The sequence below is a fragment of the Nelusetta ayraudi genome, unplaced genomic scaffold (genome assembly GCF_046127955.1).
Source record: "Nelusetta ayraudi isolate G7.1 ecotype Tasmania unplaced genomic scaffold, CSIRO-AGI_Nayr_v1 ptg000048l, whole genome shotgun sequence".
In the NCBI taxonomy this organism is placed as follows: domain Eukaryota; kingdom Metazoa; phylum Chordata; class Actinopteri; order Tetraodontiformes; family Monacanthidae; genus Nelusetta; species Nelusetta ayraudi.
In genome coordinates this window covers 8,792,501-8,816,131 of record NW_027466098.1, presented here as the reverse complement: position 1 = coordinate 8,816,131, position 23,631 = coordinate 8,792,501, and the positions used below count along the sequence as shown (strand labels likewise).

General features: G+C 44.9%; 1 protein-coding gene across 2 annotated transcripts in view; it reads left to right on the top strand.

Annotated features, from left to right (window-relative positions):
- The window catches only part of prkd2 (protein kinase D2), a 36,699-nt gene that overhangs the window by 3,721 nt on the left and 9,347 nt on the right, over positions 1–23,631 (top strand). The window contains exons 3-10 of one of the 2 annotated variants that reach the window (XM_076036118.1): positions 19,654–19,792; positions 20,426–20,557; positions 20,663–20,862; positions 21,404–21,587; positions 21,672–21,743; positions 21,909–21,926; positions 22,053–22,200; positions 22,286–22,397. In XM_076036118.1, coding sequence (XP_075892233.1) covers positions 19,654–19,792; positions 20,426–20,557; positions 20,663–20,862; positions 21,404–21,587; positions 21,672–21,743; positions 21,909–21,926; positions 22,053–22,200; positions 22,286–22,397 — 1,005 coding nt within the window. The remainder of the gene's footprint in view (positions 1–19,653; positions 19,793–20,425; positions 20,558–20,662; positions 20,863–21,403; positions 21,588–21,671; positions 21,744–21,908; positions 21,927–22,052; positions 22,201–22,285; positions 22,398–23,631) is intronic. The other variant, XM_076036119.1, reaches the window with a different exon arrangement.

Here is a 23,631-nt window from a genome sequence, read left to right as displayed (position 1 = left end):
TGTAATAGATGGTCACACCCACGAAAATGTACCGCTCCATGTACCTTTAGACACAAACAGGAATATTACAAATATACACTCGGTGTATTTCGCAATTTTCTTCCTTTTTAAATTGTGATGTAATTATCTTATATTGTTGCAATCTGATAGCAGAGGGAAGGGATTGTTGCTTTGAACGCCATATCATACATGTTAAACAAGACGTGAAGGGAAAAATGAAAAAAAAAAATCCCATAAAACAATCATGGATTGAACAACAAATGACAGATAGTTTGTTTCAGAAATCATAATTAATCATCACTCTCATTTGCCTTAACAACAGGTGGCCATGGTATTTGTATTCACTTGGGGATTGTGTGAAATATATATTTAAATTTTACTTCCCACCTAGCTACCGTCAAACAAATAATTGTGAAAGTACCTTTTATTCCTAACAAAAAATAGATAGTTGGCCCCTGATTTTAAATTCAACTTTGGGAAACCTGTAACACAAACTCACACACACACGCGCGAGCACACACACACGTACACACGCAGAAACAGAAAATCGGCAATCCCCCAAATCCCTTCCTGGCTGATCTCCTGCCGTGCGAGGAGGTGCAGCTTTAGGTAGAAGTTGGGGACAATAGGCGGCTTGTCCTGGTCCAACTGGCCGAGCGTGACACATGAGTCGGACCTTGTGTGCATGCATGAATGCCTACATTGGCGAGTTTAGAGAGGCAGTTTGGGTACCCCACACCCCTGCCCACAGTCATCACTCCAATCCCAGAAAGGGTGAGTCACCACTTCTGTTTATTCACTGACTCCCGCCTTGTGTTCCATTGACATGTTTTTCCATTCATTTCTCCGAGGAGGAGCACGCTCTCCCTCTTGCTCTGGCTCCAGATTGGATCGTGTGTCTCGCTCTTGTCTCAAGTGTCCCGGCCTTACCATAAACTCTGCTCATTTTTTGGACGGAAATCAAACTTTGAACGCTGTCCACGCTCCAGACTTGCTCGGAACAGACCAAAAGCTGTACACCTGGCCGAATAGACCTGCCAAACTCCCATTTCTCCCCCGGCTCACTCAATCTGTTGGTGGAACAAAAACTAATAGTGTGACCTGGAAACTAGAAGGCTGCTTCCATTCAACCATGATGTAGCTTTGTTGGATTTGCTCTCTGTTCGGTAAACATTGATTCCCTCAATTTTGGCCCTGCCACTAGACTCTCTGCACATTTCACCTTCCTATTCTCCCATCCACCCAGCTACAGGCTAGTAACACTGATGGCTATAAATGCATGATTTTCCAAAACCCTTCCAAGACAGATGGAAGATGGCGGAGTTCCCCAGAATTGTAGCGATAATGATGGAGAGGAACATCAAACAACAGATGGGATCGCTTTCAGAGACATTTGTCGGACTGATCACGGAATCACAGACGACCAATCACCATCCATCTGAACTCACAGGAAGTGATGTGCGAGAAGTCTCTCGCTGAAACAACATGGGGGTAGCAATGCAGGTGCTTAGTTTTAAGCAAGATAATAATAAGAATAAGAATGATTTTGACACACCTTTAATCGAAGCAGATTGAAGAAACGCTTCATTTGAGATGAGACAATATGGCCACGCGTTGACATGCTTTACATTCACCTCTGGCTTCCTGCTCCGCACTTAACCCAGTTTACCAAAAGGTGTGTCGACTCAACGGATTTCTGTTCGTGCGCCAGCGGCAACGAGCGTCTATGTTTCGTCATCAACGGGACACTCAGCCGTGTGCTGACGCCAGTGGGTGTGTCACAACCTGCGTCTGTGTGTGGTGTGAACTCAAGCGAGAACCTGCAGGTATTGCCTTGTAATTCCATGATGTAATTAGTGCAAGGGGAAAAAAAAAACAAAAAACCCTGTGGGTGACCACCTGTTAGACGAGTTCCTGCGGTTGTGGAATATTTGCAGGCAATTATTACCTTCGATCATTTTGTATTGAAAATGAATTCATGTCAGCTGTTTTGTTTTGTTCTTTTAGTCAAAATGTGTCCCCATTCCCACATTTTTTTATGACCACAGTGAAAATTTTTTAAAAGGCAGAGCATGTAGGATTTTGTTGCATCTCACCGTAGCACAGTAGTGTTTCTCAACGTTTTCTGACGGCCCACTTTTATCTCACATCTTTCTCATATGAACGATGCAGTCAGGATGAACTCACAAGACCATGGGCAGATCCACATTCTTGGCCTGCTTTTTATGTCAAAGTAAATGCTTATGATTAGAGAATACTAACAGAAAAGCTGGTTATTTGTAGTGTGTCCATAATCCAAATACACACGATTTAAAAAAACAAAAAAAAACAAAAAAAACAAATCAATTTTGTGTCACTAGATTCCTTCAAACACCATTCCTTTAAAGGGTTCCTTAATGATGGCATAGAGGGACTGATATGAAAATGTTTCCCAGACCCGGTTGCCAAATCAGGCCATGGAACAGTTCTTTAGCTCAATTACACCAAGTTTGGAGGTCAGTTCAAAATTATTCAGTTCCCAGAATCCCTAGAAAATGACACGACCGTGGGGTTGTCTAGCTCCTGATTGGAATGGTCTCTTGGTGCCAAGGGGTCGACCAGAATCCTACAGTGGGTTTCTTTACACACCAGTGTTGTGGCATTATTTGTCAAACGATAATAAAGACTGTAGTGACAAAAGTCTATTATTTCTTTGACCGAGATATTTTCCAAACGATGAACTTGAACCGCAGCCGGGACTGAGGGCTTCAAAACGTACGCAACTACAAATTCTATCCGCATGAATATGTTTCTCAGTAATGAAATTATTCCTTCCTCAATGATGTCTGCTGCAAATTCACCCTCAAGGAAATCCCCAGCAGCCGCAGGTCAGACGCACCAGAGTGCATCGGAGCCCGATGTCGCTTTCACCTTGTACTGTGTACACCTTTCACCCCAGTCTGTCAGGAAGAGGCACATTTCAGTGGTTGTCTGTATTTTACAGCTCTGCGTTCTCGGAGTACTGAAAGTGACCACATCTGACAGTTGAATGCATGTTATCTGTACATTGTAAACAATGTATGTTAAATGAAATGCCTTGGCGCAGTCAGTTTGGCCGGTTCTGTTGTGAGATGCTTTTAAGCTCATTTCTTCTTTAGTGGAATGGATTAAACTTTAAAGAGCCTGTATTATTTAAAATGATCAACACCAATATTTGCCCGTTGCCTCTTGCAGAATCCACAAGTAAGAAAAGTTCACCCTTTAAGTTTTTTTTTGCTTGTTCCACGTTCCAGCAAGCGCAGAGTTGTGCAAACCGGCCCTTTGTGACATCACAAACCTCACTGGTATCCCTCTTCGGCGAAAAAAAAAATGCCAGCTGTGTGTTTGCTCTGCCCTTTTAGAGTTTGAGAGTTTCGTCCCCTTCCAAGCACAAGGAGGGTCCAACAAACAACAAAGGGCCAGTGGCAGCAGGAAGCTGAAACCCAGGCCGTCTACTGAAAACTACAAGTGGCTGTTTTCTGGGATTTATAACATTTTCTTTTCCTTTGGATATTTCCTAAATGTTATGATGCCTCTCCACGGGAGTCTCCACGATGTAAAATAAAGACCTGAAAATGGGGGGATCGCGATCCCCCTTAAACGACTGTGGGCCTTGTTGTTCTAGTTTGCACAAACCTTGACTCTTGTCTTCAGATGTGGAGATTAACTTTTCAGTTGTTTTTTCTTCTCTCGGTTCAATCGTAGGATTGCAAAAACAAAGATACGATATCACCAGAAACACTTGGGGAAACGTGGTGCAACACACACATGCGCGCGCGCACACACACACACACACACACACACACACACACACACACACACACACACACACAAATAAACACATCTAGAAGCTCCTGCCCTCACCATTGTTTCCACCTCCGTTGTGGAAGGACCTTTTCTTTTTAGGGGAAGAAAAAAAAAATCTCTCCCACTTTATAGGGAGGCAGTTTGCCTTTTTGGAAGTGGGATCCAGCGCTTCTCACCTCCTGTTTATCTCACTCCCCTGGTCATGTACACCAACATGCATAGTAAACCTTCAAAAAGAGACCTTTTGTGGAGGCCACGTGTGCCTGTTGGGGGTTATCATGGCGACCTGTCTGAAGTAGATCCTCCTGCCATGTTGTTGCCAATTAGACAAAAGCCACGTTTCCCCTCCTGCTCCTGAAAACTGCCACCAAAAAAATGAGCAGAATTGCAGGAATTTTTTTTGGGGGGGGGCATAGTTTTCACATGCTCTCCTATGGCCGGCAAATTTCCTGGAATGCAGCAATTTCACTTGGGGTTCTTTATTTTTTTTTGCGCGCGCGCGGGCCAGAACTTAAAGCTCACAAGAGAAGCGGCGGTAACCCTGAGAGGCTGGGAAAAACAGGAAATGACACAAATGTACAAGCCGAGGCGGCGTGTGTTGTTTTTGTTCACATTGTTTAGCTCAGTGAGTGCCATGCAGCTCGGTCTTCTGTTAATGCTGCACGTTCCGCGCGTTCACTCTCTGCAGACCAACGTCGGGCGACAAAGGCCGATTTTTAGAACGCGGCTCGGCGCAGAATCAGTGGCGCGACTTCCGTCGACCTTCGCTTGGCATCGCGTGAAGAAGAGAAAACTTTGCCCTGTAAGAAGACCAGGGAATTTTATAGGCCGTTTCTCCCGCCAAAAGTCTCTTACATCTGTGATCGTTTCCACATGAGGGGGATTTTCAAATGCCTGTAAATTTTATTATTTTTTTGCCAAGTGAAGACGGGGCTAAAGAGGAACATTCTTCTTTTTCTTCTCCGGTTTAGTTGCTTCATCGCTTCATTGTCACGTCTGTTTTCTCCCCCAGTTTTCAGAATAACCACGCCACACTCGCAATATTAAAATGTCAATGGCGAGTTTAGTTTGGTTCGTTCCGATTCAGGGCCGCTTGTTGGGCCTTTTTTTCGCATCAGGGATCTTGTGAACGACTTCACTCATTTGGTGCATCTCAACTTGCATTTTGCCGGCGGTGGTATCATTTCTCGTCGGCGTCATGAACTGTGTTGACGCCGACGAGAATGAATCAGGCTGCTAAGGTTGCTTTCCGCACCACATCACTTGCTGAGGTTTTTATCGAGGCTTTGAGTCCGTTTTCAGCTCTCTTGCACCTTCAAAGATGATGAAGGGGTGTCACAAAAACCTTCTCTAGTGTGTGTCTTCTCGCTGTGTGTGTGTGTGTGTGTGTGTGTGTGTGTGTGTGTGTGTGTGTGTGTGTGTGTGTGTGTGTGTGTGTGTGTGTGTGTGTGTGTGTGTGTGTGTGAGAGAGAAGAACCAGATAAATACGGTCATACTAATCTGCCCTGACCGCCGTTGATCAGTCAGTAATTTACTGTAAATTAATGACATACCATTCCCAGAATGCCTTGCTCTGCGATTTCACTCTCCATCCCCATCTCACAGGGGTTAATATGTATTTATGAACTAAAACCTCACTGTTGCAGAGGAAATGTGTATTTTCAAAGGGCCAATTCTGGTATGTCTCAGTTTTGCCTCGCTCTTGTGTGTGTGTGTGTGTGTGTGTGTGTGTGGGAGAAAAAGAACACGCAGGCGGGGCAGCATTTGCAGTTATCGTCTGCAAATCAAGCAACATTGTACTATTGATGACCTGGAAAAAAAATTTTCACTGCATGTTTTTGCATTGCGTGTGAGAAATAAAGCTCTTAATGTATGCAGACTTTTTTTTTTTATAGCATTTACAGCATGAATGCATCAAAATACATCAAAAGTAAGTGTTCAAGTTCAATCAGGTTGAACTTAAAAGTGAAGAATAGTAAAAAAAACAAACGACAAAAGTGGCGCAATGCTAACTTTGTCTCGCTCTGTGTGTGTGTGTGTGTGTGTGTGTGTGTGTGTGTGTGTGTGTGTGTGTGTGTGTGTGTGTGTGTGTGTGTGTGTGTGTGTGTGTGTGTGTGTGTGTGTGCGCTCCATTTGCATGCTAGCGGAACAGTTTTGCATGACTGACGGTGCCTGCTGCCCTGCAGGAGCCGAGGCTCAGTTCACACGGGGACATTTGACTATTTTGAATAACACTCCGCTGTCCAGAGGCCCGTGTCTGGGATGTCCATCAGACGGAACCTGACGGCAGGTTGAATAACTGATAAAAAAGTGTTTTGTTAAAGTTATGTCTGGGAAGCCTTGTGGCCTTGATTTGCACTGCGGCTCACCGGACTTCTGGGTTGAAAAGAGTCAAAGGTGAAGGTCTCGTACTCAAAATCCCACTTTTCACCATCTCGGGAACTCATTTGATCCAATGCCACACAAAGATTGGAGTAATGACAGATGCCGTTCTTGCCATGTGGAAGGGATTTGCATTCCGGAATAAAACGACAAAGTGTCGGAGCGAGAACCGTCCCCTCTCTGTATCTCTGCTCTTTGGAACAACGCAAACGATCGCAGTGCACAACTGCTTCCAGCTCCTCGTCTGTTCTTCCCAGAGCCTCAATGGCTTCAGAGAGGGGACTTTCCACACCAACCCCTGTAAAAAAAAAAAAAATAAAAAAATCATCTAGTTTGATGTATGTGAATGATGTTTAATGCGACACAGACATCGGCTATTGTGATCATTTAACGTCAAACAAAGACCAAACTGACAGGAGGCATAAACATGATCTAAGCTTGCTGTCATGACCGGCTTCCCCAAGGGTTCGCCTTTGTCTTGAGGCGACTGCCACTTGCACCATGTTGTGAAGTTATGTACAGGAAGGATCGATCGCGGACGGGAGCTCAACCTTTCTCCTCCGCACCCTCGGCCTTTGCGAAGGCGACCGGGTATAATCCGGCGATTAGCGCTGGTTAAAATGTTTTTCTGCCGCTGTAATCCTATTGAGGGCCAAAGAGCCCTTCTGTAAGAAATAACCATGCGGAGACTTTGTACCAGCTGGTAAGAGACTGATTATATCAGACTAACGGCACAACACAGGGCCCTTTGAGAGCGGCGAGGGCGAGACTGCGGCTTTTGCATAACTTTCCTCGGTGGGACACTGCATTCAATTACGCACTCTGTGAAGTGCAGGGAGCAAACGAGACGGATCATCCCAGGCCGGCGTTATGTCACTTACGGCTCTGCTTTGTGTTGGCCAGGGTGCACGATGAACCGCGGCTGCAGATTTATGTCGCGGTTTCTGGAGTTGTGTGTTCCTTGGCGAGCCCAACTTGAGTCACTCGCAGAGGTGTCGTCACGCAAATAAACCATCCCACCCCGCTGACTCCTCCCCCAAACGGGGGCGTCTGGCTGTCGCTCTGGGGCCGACACAACCTCCGAGCTCCGAGTTTTCTTCTTCACCCCACGTTTTTTTTGGATGTTCTGAAGCCAACAGTCGTTTTCTACGCGCTTTAAAAACGCTCCAGGGCGACGGAGGGAACTCCGCAGAAAAGTGTACAAAGGTCGCACTGGCGCACTCCCTGACGCAAAGTGTAAATAAACACGCTTCACCCGGTGTCACAGCCGTAAATGTTCGAGGCGCTCGTCATTCGCCGAGCATGACAGAAATGCCTCCGGTGGTCACTTTCACCCTGCGGCGATGATGCGCGCGCGTCATCGCCGCAGGTACGGCAGCCAGTGTAATCACCCTGTTGGATCTGGTTGCAGGCATAGTCGTGTGCCCCAAGTACTGAGACATCGTGACGGAGAAGAAGGTATTCGGGGCAAAAATCCGGATGTTTCTTATTCTAAATTTTACTCGGGGGGGGGGGGGATTGCAAACAAATGAAACCACGTGATTGTCAGTTCTCAGCCTCGGGTGGTGGGGGGGGGTTCTGCTGCTCCATTCTTCCAGTGGTGAGGATCTAATTAAAGAGATGAGGGGGCTGAGTTTGGGAAAGGAGGCCTGGGGGTGAGGAGGACGGGGGATGACTCAGAGGGCAGTAATGTGGCCATTGTGTGTGTGTGTGTGTGTGTGTGTGTGTGTGTGTGTGTGTGTGTGTGTGTGTGTGTGTGTGTGTGTGTGTGTGTGTGTGTGTGTGTGTGTGTGTGTGTGTGTGTGTGTGTGTGTGTGTGTGTCAGGCCATGGAGAAAGTGTAAATTGGAAAAGTCTGCCAGCATGTGGTTTGGCTTTACGGCGACTCCTACAGTCACCCCGTCAAGAAAAAAAAACACAAATAAAATAAATAATTGTTCCCGCTTTTATTCTGATTAGCTTTTGTTTTCCCGCCAGATGTGATGCATGAGGGGCTGACTGATGGGAATTCTTGGCTGTGGCCAAGTCCATTCCATGAGTTGGCTTGCGGGCGGACAGGTACCAAGCACAGTTACAAGCTTGGCACTGCCAAGCTGTAACTTTCTTAAGATGAGGCCGGTCGCCTTATCTTAAGACTGTGTGTGTACGTTTCTGCCTCAGTCAGCAACATTTGCATCAGGATCACAAGGTTTCCACCCAAAGTCTGGCGGGAGAAATATGAATTCGGACTCTGATTGATTGGTTGTGATTTCGTGTCTCGCTTCAGGAGCTAATAAATTCCACCTGCAACCAGAAAACTTGATGTTGAAACAATTTAAACACTACAAAGGACATATTTGGATTCGGTTGTTAAAATACAAAAAGTTTGCCTTTACGGTAGTTTCGAGACGCCCACCCTCCCAGCTGCCTGCAGCTCACCTGGTCGTCGCCGAGGATGGACTCGGTCCAAGGCTCCTATCAGGTTACCCATTCAAAACTGAGGCAAGGAAAGACGGAGGAGCGGGAGGGGGGAGAGGAGGAGCCTGCTTCGGAGCAGCAGTGTGTGCCTCACTTTGTCCCAAGACTCCTCTGTCTGGTGCCGCCTCTCATCTTACCTCCCTGCCCTCCTTCACGCTTGGAGCAGAATGGGGAGCTTTGTCCCTTTCTCTCACACACACACACACACACACACACACACACACACACACACACACACACACACACAAAGTTAGCATTGCGCCACTTTTGTCGTTTTTATTTACTATTCTTCATGCTCAAGTTCAGCCTGTTTGAACTTGAATACTGATTTTTGATGTATTTTGATGTATTAATGCTACAAATAATAGTCTATATACATTTTTTTTAATAAAAAAAAAAAAACAACTTTATCTGTCACATGCAATGCAAAAACATGCAGTTTTTGAAAAAAAGAGGAAGATTTTTTCAGGTTATAAAAATTCAACGTTGCAGTCAGTAACCGCAAAGGCTGCCCCTCCTGTGTGTTCTATTTCTCCCTTTGTTTCACATGAATGCCTTTTTAGCCCTAAAACGCACATTTGTCCTCTACAGTCAAGTCCTGCTCTTTTCCGGGAGTGGTAGTCTGCTCGGCCAATACGATGATTTCACGCCCTGTTTCTGTGGTAAAAGCGACCTGATTTTACCACAGAAACAGTCCGTAGCGCCAACGGCTGGGACGGCCTGCTCATTGGGGGTCGTTGCAGTGTTAGCGTTAGGTAACTCCCTCCTCAGTGACCGTGTGATGCTGCAGGTTATTGGCAGAAACTGGAACAAACGGTAGCGCGCATCGGTCCGATCGTGCTCAGCGGGCTTTTCCGCTTCCAGGAATTGTTTTTGGATCTATGAAACGCGGTGCGGGGGCATTATCACGCTGCAACATGAGCTCATGGGCTTCAAATGAATGCCGGCGCATTCAACCTCGGAGAACAAAACAACACGCATCTGCGTTTTTTTTTTTCTTTTTTCTTCCTTCATTTGCCTCCATGACTACACGGAGAGGCTCTCTCACAACTAAACTCATAAGCCCCTTTTCCACTGGCAAAAAAAACGTAATGTAGTCCCGCTATTAATCTGCATTTGGTGGCAGTGGAGAAGGCTCACCGAGCCGCGCTGAAATGCGTCAAACAACCCGGTAAGGGACCTGGGTTGAAATCGGCTCCGATCGGCTAGCGGTGGAATTGGCACAATACATACATCTCATCTATGTATACAAAGTCCCTTTAAGGCATGCGCCCATTCACTTTAATACAAAAACGCAATTAGGGAAAATTTCCTTTAAGGTCCTTTTTTTTTTTTTTTTTTTTTTTTACAACATTGAGGACCTTACATGTCTGACAGCTAAGTCGGAAAATTCTTTGGATGTTCAAACTATCACGCGGGCGATGAAGCGGGATGAAGGAAGACGGTTGAGTCAGCGGGACCGGTTGTCGAGACAACAACCCCGACATACCTTCGCATTTATCGCCTTGTTCAATCGGCATCTCGACGCACCGCCCACCTCCAGTGATGGATTATCTGGACCTCCACGTCTGCGAGGACTACAGTAAACAAGCTGGCACAAAAGCAAAAGTGGGCAGCTGTGGAATTTTGGAGTTTCAGTCGCCTTTGAGCGATGTCGTCTGACATCAGCAAGAACGGCAGAAAATGTCAAGCTTTTAAATGAATAGCAGAATGTTTAATTAACCTGTGTGTGGGTGTTTGTGTGTGATAAAGATTTGCAACAGCCCTCTTGTCTCACAGGTTTCACACAGTTATCTCCGGAATGCAAAAACTAGCATGTCAGGAACTTTAATCTTGTTATGCGTGTGTAAACCAGGACCACGCGCACGCGCGCTTACACTTGGCCGACCTTCCCTTACCCGTAACATTAACCAGGACGGGCCCAGGTGACATTTAGCCACCGGTCTTACTCTCCCACTGTGACTAACCGTTCGGACCAGGTTAATGGTTACACCACAAACTTTCCTTCAGACGGGTGACAAAATCAATCGCTGCCACACCGGAGCCTCCAGAGTTTGCGTTCCGTTGCGCTCGCTCAAACTGGAATTTTTCGCGAGGCCCTCAGATGACTCGTTGTGGTGGTGGAGGCGCTGCGGTTGAGGGTCTCTCCCTCTCTGATCACTCTCACTCTCACAGTGCACTCTCACTCCATGTGTCCGGACTTGGTTCTACAACACTGAGCGTGTTTGTTTCCAGTCCACGGCGGCGAGACAAACTTGGACGCAGCCCGAGACAAGAATAGAAAAGAAAGAAAGGAATAGAAGACAACACCACGTTAGTTTGGGGCTCGTGACGTCACCGGGACCGTGAGAAAAATGCATGACGTCGGTCTGCTTTTTCAAGTCCTTCCTTGTGTGCACACACACTGCGTCGATTGGCACTCTTCTTTTGTGTGTGTGTGTGTGTCTGCCAAGCCTACCGCTTCGCTGGCGTCACGCCTCTCCCTAATGACCTCGTCCTGCTGGCACACAGCGAGCTGTCAGCCGAGGATTTAATGCTTGAATTAATTGCTGTAATAACTTTTTTTTCCCCCTTTTTAAAGCACATCCTCCACCTTAGACACTCCGCAGGTGACCGAGTGCACAGGAAGGGCACAGATGGCCGTGACTTATGTCATCTGGCCCATTTCTTCAAGGCTTTACGGCCAGTTTTAAAAATAGAAACGGGCCGCTAACGCATGTTTTTTTTTTCCCTCCTTCCCTCACCGACGTTGTTGGCACAAAGGGAAACATTCCTGTGCCTCTGCAAGTTGTTGTCGAGAGCTAATGAGAGCAGATCGCTGACGTCTTTACACACCCGTTTCCGTGGCGACTTCTCATTAGGTATTTTGTCACTTTCCGAGAGCTTCTCTTCCCGAGTCTCGTGCCTGGGGTGTTTCGCAAAGACGGCAGGGGAGGGCGGGGTTGGTTCGTTTTTGTGTGACGTTTCTGCGACAACGCAAAACAGATTTTTATCTTGATTCTCAAGGGTGAGTGTGGCCTGTGTGCCCATCTGCGAGAGGGTGTTGTTGTGGTTTCACCTGGATTTCTATTAGGGGAATTTTCTCCACTAATGATGTGAAACTCATAGGGCTGCTTACGTGTTAATCGCAATGAGATTAAATGATAGGCCTAATGCGCTAATTTCTTTAATTGCAAGCCTGTCCCACGCATTCATCCGTCGTCAGGTCCTCAAGCGGCAGTGCTATGTTAGCTGCTAACATTAGCTGTGTTTATTTAATTTGATTCACACTGTGGCGAGGGTTTTAGCAACCACCAACACCACGTGTCCTCAACAGGCGGCCCGCGAGCCGCCGCTTCTTGGTTCCCAAATGACCAGTCTGGCCATATTCATTTCTTTCCCAATAAAGAAACTCCAGTAAAAATTGCTTTACATACATATGGACATAAAAAGGAAAAATAACTGAATTTTAAACATGCAAATCAAAATGCGATTAATCCCGATTAACTACAAAAATTCAGAGCTTAATCGTGATTGAAAAAAATGTATAATTTGATAGCCCTAGTAACGTACCTTATACAATACAAAATACAAAAAATGCAACAGATCTGTCATGTCATTAGATAAAATTAGAGAGACACAAGAAAAGATGAGGAAAGCCACACGACAACCAAATAATGTCCATTTTTGATGCGTAGCCGCTCTCTCAGAGACCATGGTGAGTCTTTCTCTGCAGGAACAGGTGCTTTTCTGCGTCGGGGTAGACAAACCATGTAAGGCTGCAGAGGTCACACTGTTTACACTTGTTCAGACTCAAATTGCGTTTTTTTTTTTTTTGGTCCGTGTCGATTCACAGATGCAGTCCATGCGATTGGCTCCTTTGCAGAACCCGAATGTTTCTGTAAGGCTATGTGGCCTGTGTAAACACAAACGCAGGTTCCCGTCGCTCTGTAATATGTCAGGCAGCCCCCCTATTTGTGCTTCTCTGCACTTTTAGAGAAAATAAGGCAACAGCTTCGGAGCTAAGTGGAAGCGGTCTGGTTCTGATGAAGGGTTTCGGGCATAGCTTCACCGTACATGGTCGGTGAAGGGGATGGGGAAAAAAAAAAAGCAGAAAGGAACGCAGACGGATCGATGAATTTATTGGTCTTTTTCTTCTTGATGTAAGCACAGTGGAAAGCAGATCCATGCTGAGCATGAATATAAAACACATAATGATCCCATGTGGGACTAATACAAAAACAATAAGCAAACAAAGATATTTCACAACAAATGCTCACAAGCTGTAAGTTCACACCGTCAGTTGTTATTCCTATTTGTCAGGATTATTTATTTTTCCACAGCCAGCCATTAAGGACCGTTATGGTTTTGGGATAGAAGTCGTCTCTGTGCACTTTTATAACTCAAGCAGGCCAAAAGAAAAATCTTTACTGGCAGAGATTAGTTTTGTTTCACAGCCTTCATGCTGACGTCTCAAGCTGCTTTTGCTCTGTTTTTTTCATCTAATTTTATTTGTTTTTCTGCGCGCTGCCATCACTTGCACTCGTCGAATAATTCAACAGTCTCACCAGAATGATAATAAAACCCCTTCGTCTTTAATAACCTTAGCGCAACGTTTGCTGAATATTAACAAAAACAGTTGTAGTAATGAACTCCCCACTGTGTTTTACACTGTTTGCATGCGCATGTTCACACCTTCACAGCTCGGGGGCACAGTTTCCTGTGTTGTTAAAGCAGCAGCTTGTATGAATGACTGATACTCAATAAGACCCATAACAATAAGGGAACACAGTCGTACTTATACTGTAAAAACATTGGCCATCTGGCTCAAGGTAATCAAGCAAAGTCCTTCCTTGCTTTGACTTTTGTCCAGACTGGCGGAGTTTCCCTGCATGTGGAGCAAAAATCACGAAGCGATGACGTCAGCAAAAAAACCAAGAAAAATCCCACAAGCACAGCTGGTTGGAGAGCTGAGGTGTCCGGGCATCTCGTTCATTACATTTCAATCAGCGAAATTTAATTCAAGTTTCATACTGTACCATATGCTTTAGATCTTGTCTTTTAAATTTTGCACATTTGACCGTTAAATATAACCGAATTTAGCCCTCTGTTTGTAGCGTTCTTCCAAATCAGCCTTGCTTGGTTGTGCCTTCCACGCTGAAAAACGCAGAAAAGAAATCAACTGTGAGTACAGAAGAAAACTGCTGACTGGGGAGTGTCGTCGCTAAGCTGGGAGAGGTATCTGCGCCCCGTGTGACATCACAGAGGGCTCACTTCCGCAACTAGCTTGTTTTAGATTGCACCATTTGAGCCAAAGAAGCGTAGGAAGGACTTTTCTCATTTCTGGGGGGGGGGGATTTAGTTCACCAGGGTAGTTTAATTCACACAGTATCGGGCCTCTTTTTATGGGTGTGAGGACAAACACAACCAAAAAACAGCATCTGGCCAAACCCGGAGTGGCTGCAGGCCCGTAAACTGCCTGAGTGCCTGCGTTTGTTTTTTGTCGTGCGGCTCAGCGCCCGAGAGGTGTCTCATGCCGAGCAGCTGGAGGGGAAGTGATGGCGACGCCGAAAAGCAGAAGCAAGAGTCTCTCCCTCTCTCTCTCTCTCTCTCTCGCGCTCTCTCGCTCTCTCTCTCAGCGGAGCAGCAGAGATAAAAGTCTTTGTGTTCCGCACGCACTCACACATGCGGCATCTTTTCACTTAGAAGGCTGCTATATTTAGTCGCTGCAGCGGCTCGACGAGCCCTCAAGGTTGACACGAAGCCGAAGCAACTGGACCCCACCCCCCGACCCCCGGCGCTGGCTTGTCGTTCATGTTTGTCGGCGCTTTGGTGACACATCGCCGGCTACATAGGGGGAGAAAAAGATGAATGAGGTCACTCTGTTGATGTTTACAGTTCATCTTTCTCTTTTGCGCTTCAGCGAATGGAATAACCGCCTTTGTGCGGGTGGGTGGGAGTGGCCTGCTCAAGGAAGTGTGTGTGTGTGTGTGTTTCTTGAGCTCAGATGTCAGACGGTAAAGGCGTTGTTCGGTGGCATCAAACAAACATGCTGACAATGCGGAGCTTTTTCAGTTTTTGGTGTACACACACACACACACACACACACACACACACACACACACACACACACACAAAATGATGTCACTCGTCGTCTTCTCGCTCGTTTTCTTTGCGCCGTCGCTGGGGGAGTTTTTTTTCCTGACGGCGGCTCCGGAGACATCATTTGGTTTTCTTTCTTTGCGTATCGCTTGGAGATGCCTCTAGGTGGGATTTAGTGCTTTGTAAATAAAAGTTGAAAGCCTGATTTTTTTTTTATCAATTGCTGGCGAAATGGACAGATGGATTTTAGGCCCTCTCAGCTCTTTCATGGAGGGATTGACAGTGAGCATTTTCCCTCCTTTTGCAAAAACAAAACAAAATGAACTTTGCTTTATGTTACAATACTATATTGCCCACAGGGCTTATGAGCCGCTGCCTGCCAGACGCTCCTTGTGTCCGACTACATAGGGCTACAAGTTTGCTGTTTTCATTTTTGTCGGTCTTCTTGGTGACTGACAGAATGATGTTGTAGTAAAAATTGCTGGATGGACTGGGTGACCTATTGGAGCCGGTTTTACTTTCTTTACTCCCTTCGGTCCATCAGATGATATTGATTGTATTTTGATTAATGCTGTGCACTGGAAAAATGGTCAAGTGGCTGGTGAGCCATGCACTTCTTCCTTAAATGAATATAATTGACTCCACAGGTTGTTTGTCCCCATAGAGGTCAATTTAAAAGAATAAAATGATGCAGGGAAGTTAATTAGACAAGGCAATGAAGGAGTGGTTGAGTGAGTGAGTGAGTGGTGCCGACTGCAGTCTAGTCCATAATTCATTTCACCCATAATGGCTTCACTGGGCCGAAGAGCTGCAGGAATAGTGCAGGCAGCGCGGGGCAATCTGATCCCTGGTAACCCACAAGAAAATGGCCCGAGACACGACCCTGTCTCCAGGCAAACTGCACGCCACCATGGTGTGCATGATAGCACCGGCCGGCCTTTGTCTGCACACTGTCTCCCCTAACGACAATACCGACCACCGTCCTATATCCTCAGTATGTTTGTGCGCACACAAAAATGCATAGAAGGTTATATAAGCTGAAGGAAAACAAAGCAGCTTCTCTCCGTGTGGCCGCGGGCAGGAAAAAAAGAAGGAAAACCTTGGACTTTGGACCGCTGCTTGCAGTCATACTGGAACAAGGAGAGAATAAAATAGAAAAGCTGCCCATTTTCTCTGAGGTTCCTGTGGTTTCGGGGGGGGTTGGGATATTTTGCTTTTCAGTGGAGCCGTGAAGACTTGCGGTCGGCAGAGACGTGGCAGCAGCAGCAGCAGCCTCTGCCGTCTGTGCCGTGTGTGTGTATGTGTGTGTGTATGTGTGCCTTGGACAGGAGGAGATGCATGATAATTAGCCTTGCCCTGAGTCTGTAGTTGCTCCGGGGGAAGAGACGAGCATGAAGAGCGAGAGCGCCGCCGGGGCTTACAGATGACAGGCTGAGGTTTGTCTGGGAGGCTCCTGTGATCCCGGCTTTGTGGGTGTTTGTAATTATAAGCGACTAAATCCCGGGTACTGATGCATGTAGTTATGACATGATTTGCTCTCTGGAAAGTTTAGATCCCCTCACCCCCCTCCTCTCGCAACTCGGAGAGTCTTTGCACGGTTGAACTGAACTGTCTATTCAGCATAGTGATGCACAAAAACAACAGAAAAGTAGAGTTTTTATTTAGACGTTCACCAGACAGCCATATATATGTTTATGTATATGTATGAATGTACATGTATATGTATATGTATAAGTGCATGTATATGTATGTATATGTATGTGTATATATATGTATACAATATATATGTATGTATATATATATATATATATATGTATATATATATATATATGTATGTATACAATATATATGTATGTATGTATATGTATGTATATATATGTATATGTATATATATATGTTTATAAATATACAGATATATATGTACACGTGTATATGTATATGTATACATCTATGTATGTATATGTATATATGTATATATATATATATATATGTATATATGTATATATATATATACATCTATGTATGTATATGTATATATGTATATATATATATATATATATATATATATATATATATATATATATATGTATGTATGTATGTATATATGTATGTATGTATATATGTATGTATATATATATATGTATGTATATATATATGTATATATATATGTATATATATATATATGTATATATATATATATATATATGTTAGTGTGCATGTGTGAATGTAATTGTTTATATATATATATACTGTATATATATATATATATATATAGATGTGTATATATATACTGTATATATATATATAGATGTGTATATATATATATACACAGATATATATGTATACACACATATATATATATACATATATATTTATACACACACATATATATATTTATAAACGCACATATATACATATAGTATAGTAATACATAGTATGTATATACTGTATGTATGTATATGTTGACTACTCGCAGCAATGACTGGAAATTAAGGATGTTTTAAATTTCCCTTTTGCTTGTCAAAATTATATCAAAAAGAAAATACTTTTTTTAAATTCTAGAATCCTTTGCCGTTTAATTTTAAAGGGAACAGAGGTTGTTTCAACATCCGTTAAACGACATCTATACATTGCAGTAGCAAAGTTTGCTATCTGGTATATATAGTTTATAATTGTTGTAGATAAGCCTGAAGACAGTTTAATGGCTTGTTATGTAACACAGCACTGCTGTACAGTGGGGAGTGGCTGAGCAAGACGCTGGTCACGGCCAACAAGATCAAAGGCATGATGCGAAACATCTGCAACTCAGGAAATCAGGAAGTTGCGATGTAGAGGCTGCTCATCGTTCACCAAGATTTTTATTGTGTACTTACCACCTTTTACGATCTCTTTGCATGCCCTCGTTAAAAGGTACATTGTGACCGCGCTGCTTTTTTATAAAGTAATTATCCTCACTCTGATCTCTACGCTGATTGTTTTTTTGTTTTTTTTTGCTGTTTGACAGGTCGAAGTAGACGTCAATCACTAAGAATGACATCCCCTCCAATTTAGCTGTGTGGCTGTAATAGCAAAAAGTATGATCAATGGGCCACAGTTGAATTCAGTAGCAGGACAACTGTGCTTTTCCGCGATCTCAGTCCAGTTACTTTGACAGAAAGACACTATGATGGTCGGCTGCCTGTCTTCAGGTTCGTCAAGGGTTCACCACTAACAGTTTATTGTACACACTAGGTACCTATTGACTGCCATTGTAATTACATTTTCTTTTAAATGAATGGATTTTCATGGCACATTTGCACATGTTCCAACACAGTCGACTCCATGTGCTTCCATCCAATAGTCAGTCATTTTCACAGCCACTTCTGTCAACAGTTGGCTGAAAAAAATAAAAACTTTCCAAAAAACTCAGAGAAGTCTGGTCAAAATTAAGGTAAGTCCTTTGTTTTAGCATCAATTAACATCTAATAAAGGACACAGTAATGCTAAACTGTAATAAAATTACAAAATAATATTTGCTTAAAGAGAAAAAAACAAAAAAAACAAAAACCTAACTGAGACTGTCGGAATTCAGGCACGATAGCGTTAAATAATAAAGTAGCATTAAAGTTTCGCATGACGCATCGTCCCCCGACTCGCAGCCGTCCGTCGCCCGGTCCCCTGGCTCCTTCGTCTGCGTTTTCTCCAACATTACGCCCTCGACAAAGGAGAGGGTTGGTTTACACGGTTTGGACAACTGCTGCTTGATACTGTAAACCTCCGGTGAACTGCCGAGCTCAGTGTTCCTCCGCCTTTGTCATATTTCCTGGTGCGGCCCAGGCCCCCGGTAGCAGTGTTTTGCTTGTGTCTGGCTGGCTGGCTGGCTGGCTGGCTGACAGTGTGAAGACGGGTGCCGGTGGCCCACTGCTGGGGCGTGGCCGACTCACTGTGCGTGTTGCGTCTTGGCAGAGGAGCAAAGCAGGCCTGGGATTTCCAAAAGCAGTCGTGCAAAGAGCCTGTTGGGAAACGCAGGGAGAGACTGAGGTGTGTGTCTGTTTGTCTGTGTGTGTCTCTGTGTGTGTGTGTTTACACAGGAAAGGGGAAAAGGGGTTGCGCCCTTCTGTTTTGTCACTGGGGTGTGTCTGATTGTGAGTAGGAGGGGGAGGTGTGTTTGCGTGCCGTACTGAGGTGTAGACCAGGGTTCCTCTTCCTGTAAGTAGCCGGAGCCCTGCCAGCTAGCAGTTAGTTGGTTTAAATCTCTCGTCCAATCGGCAGGGGGTGGACAGCAGCAGTGTGTACGCAGAGGATTATGTCCCTGTGTCTGTGTGTGCCGACCTGCAGGTGCTATTAACTATTCAGGAGGGCAGGGTTTCCCTGTGACAGCAGCCTACTTTGCTCTGCTGACTTCTGATTGACACACTAATCTCTCACATCCCCGACATGGGGGGGGTGTGTGTGTGCGTGTGTGTGCTCGTCTGCTTACGACCGATGAGCCGACGCGGGTTTGGGTTGCAAGCTTTTGTCTTGCTTGGGCCATCGGCCAAGTTGCTCATTCAAGCCTTGTGCCTGGGGAGCTGCAAGAGTCAGATGAGAATATTGTCGCATGTTATGAGCACATAATGATGAACACTGTCGGATATATGAAACAACAGCGTTTTTTTTAATAATTGTGTACTGTAGCTTTTATTATTCTTATATGGTTTTACATAGTATGGCACAATCCTATTACGGGAGAAACAAGGCATATCAAAAGTCATTGTCTTGCCATCACTTAAATGAAGCATAAACAGAGATAGATATCTGAGATAAATATCAACGTTATTGCTTGTTTCTATTAACACATGTGTAAATTTAACATATCTCGTGTTACTCGTATCAATTCTGCCTTTTCGCACTTCTGATGTTCTGTTTTGCTCCGTGCCTTGTCTTCCAGTTCCCTGAGTGCGGCTTCTACGGCATCTACGACAAGATCCTCCTGTTCAAGCACGACACATCTACCAACAACATCCTTCAGCTGGTTAAAAATGCCTGCGACATCCAGGAGGGAGATCTGGTGGAGGTGGTGCTCTCAGGTAAGCTTCTCTTCTCTTCTCTTCTCTTCTCTTCTCTTCTCTTCTCTTCAAATTTCCCCAATTTTCTTCTTCTTCTTCTTCTTCTTCTCCTTCTCCTACTCCTCCTCCTCCTCCTCCTGCCTTCTTCTTCTTCCGTCGGCTCCTTCCCTCTATCTGAGCAAATTTATAAATTTGTGCGAAATAGGTGCCATGTCCTGCGACATGTCTTTGATTTAGTGGAACGAACGTCAGATAAATCACTTCAGTTCAACCATCTGGACTGTGTGCACATAGTGACAGCTGGGAGCGCTCAGATACTGAGCCTATGTGCACAGGAAGGTGGATTTCCTGGTCGGAGGAGCAGGAAGTAGATGGGTAAAACCAATCTCTGCTGCTGTCACTCTGCATCCAGACCTTTTTTTTTTTTTTTTTTTTTTTAATGCGAGCCCTTATCTGCTCATTTTACTACTGCCGCCTTTATCTGTTCTTTCATTGTTTTAAACTCAATTGAACTGCAAGGAGGAAACTGCCACGGGTTTCCATCCTGGTTCCATCCACGCAGCACGGCAGCGTTCTTTGGTCTTTACCAGGTCGGGCCAGATTGTATCTGGATACCCACAGTCACCGCATTCTCTCCTCTGTTATCTGTCCTAGCGGCGGCAAAGTCTGAAGACTTCCAGATTCGCCCACATGCGCTCAACGTGCACTCGTACCGGGCGCCGGCCTTCTGCGACCACTGCGGCGAGATGCTGTTTGGCCTGGTCAGACAGGGGCTCAAGTGTGACGGTGAGGGGTCGAAAACAGTCACCGACCAGAGAGAACCAGCGCTTTCCCTTCTCCACCTTTTATGACGTTCTCGGGTTTTTTTTTGACATATGCCGCCCCCTGCAGGATGCGGACTGAACTACCACAAGCGCTGCGCATTCAGCATCCCAAACAACTGCAGCGGAGCCCGGAAACGGCGCCTGTCCACCACTTCCCTGAGCAGCAGCCAATCCCTGCGTCTGTCCACCACTGACTCGGTGTACAGCGTGGGCACTGCCTCCACCTGCGCGGAGGACACCAGCCTCATCCGCTCACACACACAAATGGTACACAAACTCAGATTTGCGCTGCTGAGTGCATTTGTTTGTTGTTCTGGTTCCCTTTTTAGTCAGTGTTTGGCTGGTTTTGTGCGGGAAAACTAAAAGCAAATATTTGAATGTAACCAGTCACATAAATTATGACCCGGTGACAAATGCCTGGTTGCATAGGAAACACTTTTTCTCTGATTTTTGCTCACTTTTTCTATTAAAATGTATGAATTATTTTAATTGGTATTCAACCTGTCAAGAAAATTGCCACCTATTTTTTCAGCTTTCTTCCATTTAACAAAGCCCCTTTTCAAGTTACAGATTTGCAGTTATCCATTATGTTATTATTACTTGACCTTCCTTGTTGCTTTGTTTAGATTGTAGTTTTATTCAGTGCTTCTTTGAAAGGTTACATTTTATTTCTGCTACTCCTGTGCGGTCAAATATAAGAATTCCACTAATTATGAGTTTGGTTAAAACAAAGATGACAAAGACGGAAAATCATGTTTTTTTTGTAATAACTTCCACAATTGTCCTTGATCCTCATCTGCTCTCCCAGCCACGGACCTCAAGTGATGCGCGGCGCTTTTACACGGGGCGACCGGTTCATCTGGACAAGTTCCTGATGAGCAAAGTGAAGGTGCCTCACACGTTCGCCGTGCACTCCTACACGCGGCCGACGGTGTGTCAGTACTGCAAGAGGCTCCTCCGCGGCCTGTTCCGCCAGGGCCTTCAGTGCAAGGGTGAGCCCATCAGCCCTGACGCAATGAACCTCATGCTTCCCTAACCAGATTACATGCAATCTGATTGTGCGTTGCCCTTTTTAGACTGCAAGTTCAACTGCCACAAACGCTGTGCACTAAAGGTTCCTAATGACTGTCTTGGGGAAACCATTGGAGGTGAGGGAAGCTCTCTTGTTTTGACTTCATTTTTTTTTATTTTGTCGCTTTGGTTGGTGGTGCGTTCCCACAGTAAGATTAGGTTACTGCAGTAACAAAATAACATGGGACCGTTTATGTTCTCAAGACAGAAACTTACCGCCGCTAATGTTTTTATTTTCTCAGAAAACAAGAGTAACTGTGGTAAGTGTCTTGCTACAGTAGCGGGCAGTTTTGCATGGCACTTCAAACCACACGGCCTCCTTTTAAGTCAAGTTACGCCTAACGGCTGTTGCCTTTTTTATTTTGTTTCTTTTCGATGGCCCTCAGATATGTTGAGCCCCAGCGCGGACACCGAGGAGCCCATGGAGTACGACGCCTCGGACAAGTCGTCCATGGACGATTCGGACGAGGCCTGCAGCATCCCGGGGTCCTTCTCTCCTGACAACAACCAGGATGGAATCAGTGGTGATCAGAGGTACTACGGGTAGCAGGAACATGGGAGATATAACGAAATGGAGAAAATGGATGAATGGGCTGAGTTCTGTGCGTCTTGTGTCCAGTGTTTACATCCCGCTGATGAGGGTGGTCCAGTCGGTGCGACAGACGACGCGTCGATCCAGCACGTCTATTAAAGAAGGATGGATGGTTCACTACAGCAACAAGGACACATTGGTAAACTAATGACCGCTGACTCTCTGTCAGTGCTTACATAAAGGATGCTTGTCTCTGAGGCCCAGGAGCATCAAACCTAATTTGCATTTGATTATTATTGTTACTATTGACAATGTTGCAAAAATAGACAACCGCAGGCACTTTGGCAGGCTCGCCGCTCTAAATATAAATGAAAACTGTGAGGTGACATTTAAAGTCTGTGCACTCCGGGAGGCAAATCATAAAAACATGCGTTATTACACAGTTAATAAGTTATTGATTGAGAAGACAAAGCAAGTGGCTGCCGAACCCCTGAGGTTCCAAAGGCACTCAAGTGCTGATGGCGTTGCAGTTTAATGAATAAGATACATGTAATCAGAAAGGAAAGTACTGAGTACTTTTAGAAAGTTGCCAGCATTAGAGCAGGCAGCCAGCAGACATAAGCAACCAACCTAAGCATGGAGATGCATGTGCAAATGTAATTTCACTGAAAAATGAATTTGGATATAATTAACTGAATTAACTTGAAGATATTTATCTTTTTTTTTTTTAATTTGCTGTATTATACAAATTGTACTGCTCATAGGGGAAAGTAAAGTATCTTTCTGTCAAGATCCTCTGGCCAGGCTCAGTGCAGTGGAGAAATCAGTTGAGATCACATGAAACTGGATTTATTTATTTTTTTTTTTTAAATGAGGTTTCACATGTGGTTCTTAATCAGACACTGATCAGTCATGCAGCCGCTGAGGGTTTTATTGCGGCTGCTCAATCAAAGTGATGCGCAAATCTACCCCCCCAAAAAAACATACAAAACAAGACCTTGTGGTTAAAAGTTGCAATCTTAACACCGATATTGACCTATGTAATCTTCACAAAATGCAAATATTTACCAGCGTATTATCGAGCCTCATTTCACACATTTTTTTGTACTTGCAAATTTGTCCTGTTTGTTTTCCATCCACTTTGAGGCGTGAAGGACTTTCTTAACTTGAACTTTTTTCCTATTTCCTCTGGTGGTAATCTCAGCCTTGCTCAGACTCTTTTCCTGCCTCTCAATCATTCCTTTCTGTGCTTGTGCGGTCGTGACTGTGTGCGCGGTTCAAAATAAACTGCCAATGACAGATGCCGCTTGCGCTTTTGTTCAACTCCAGCTAAAAGCCCATCTCCTCTCCTCTTCCTTATTCGACCTCAAAGGAAAATGTACTGTGCCTCTGCACACCTGCTCTCACTTCCGAATTTACTAACGCTGTCTTTT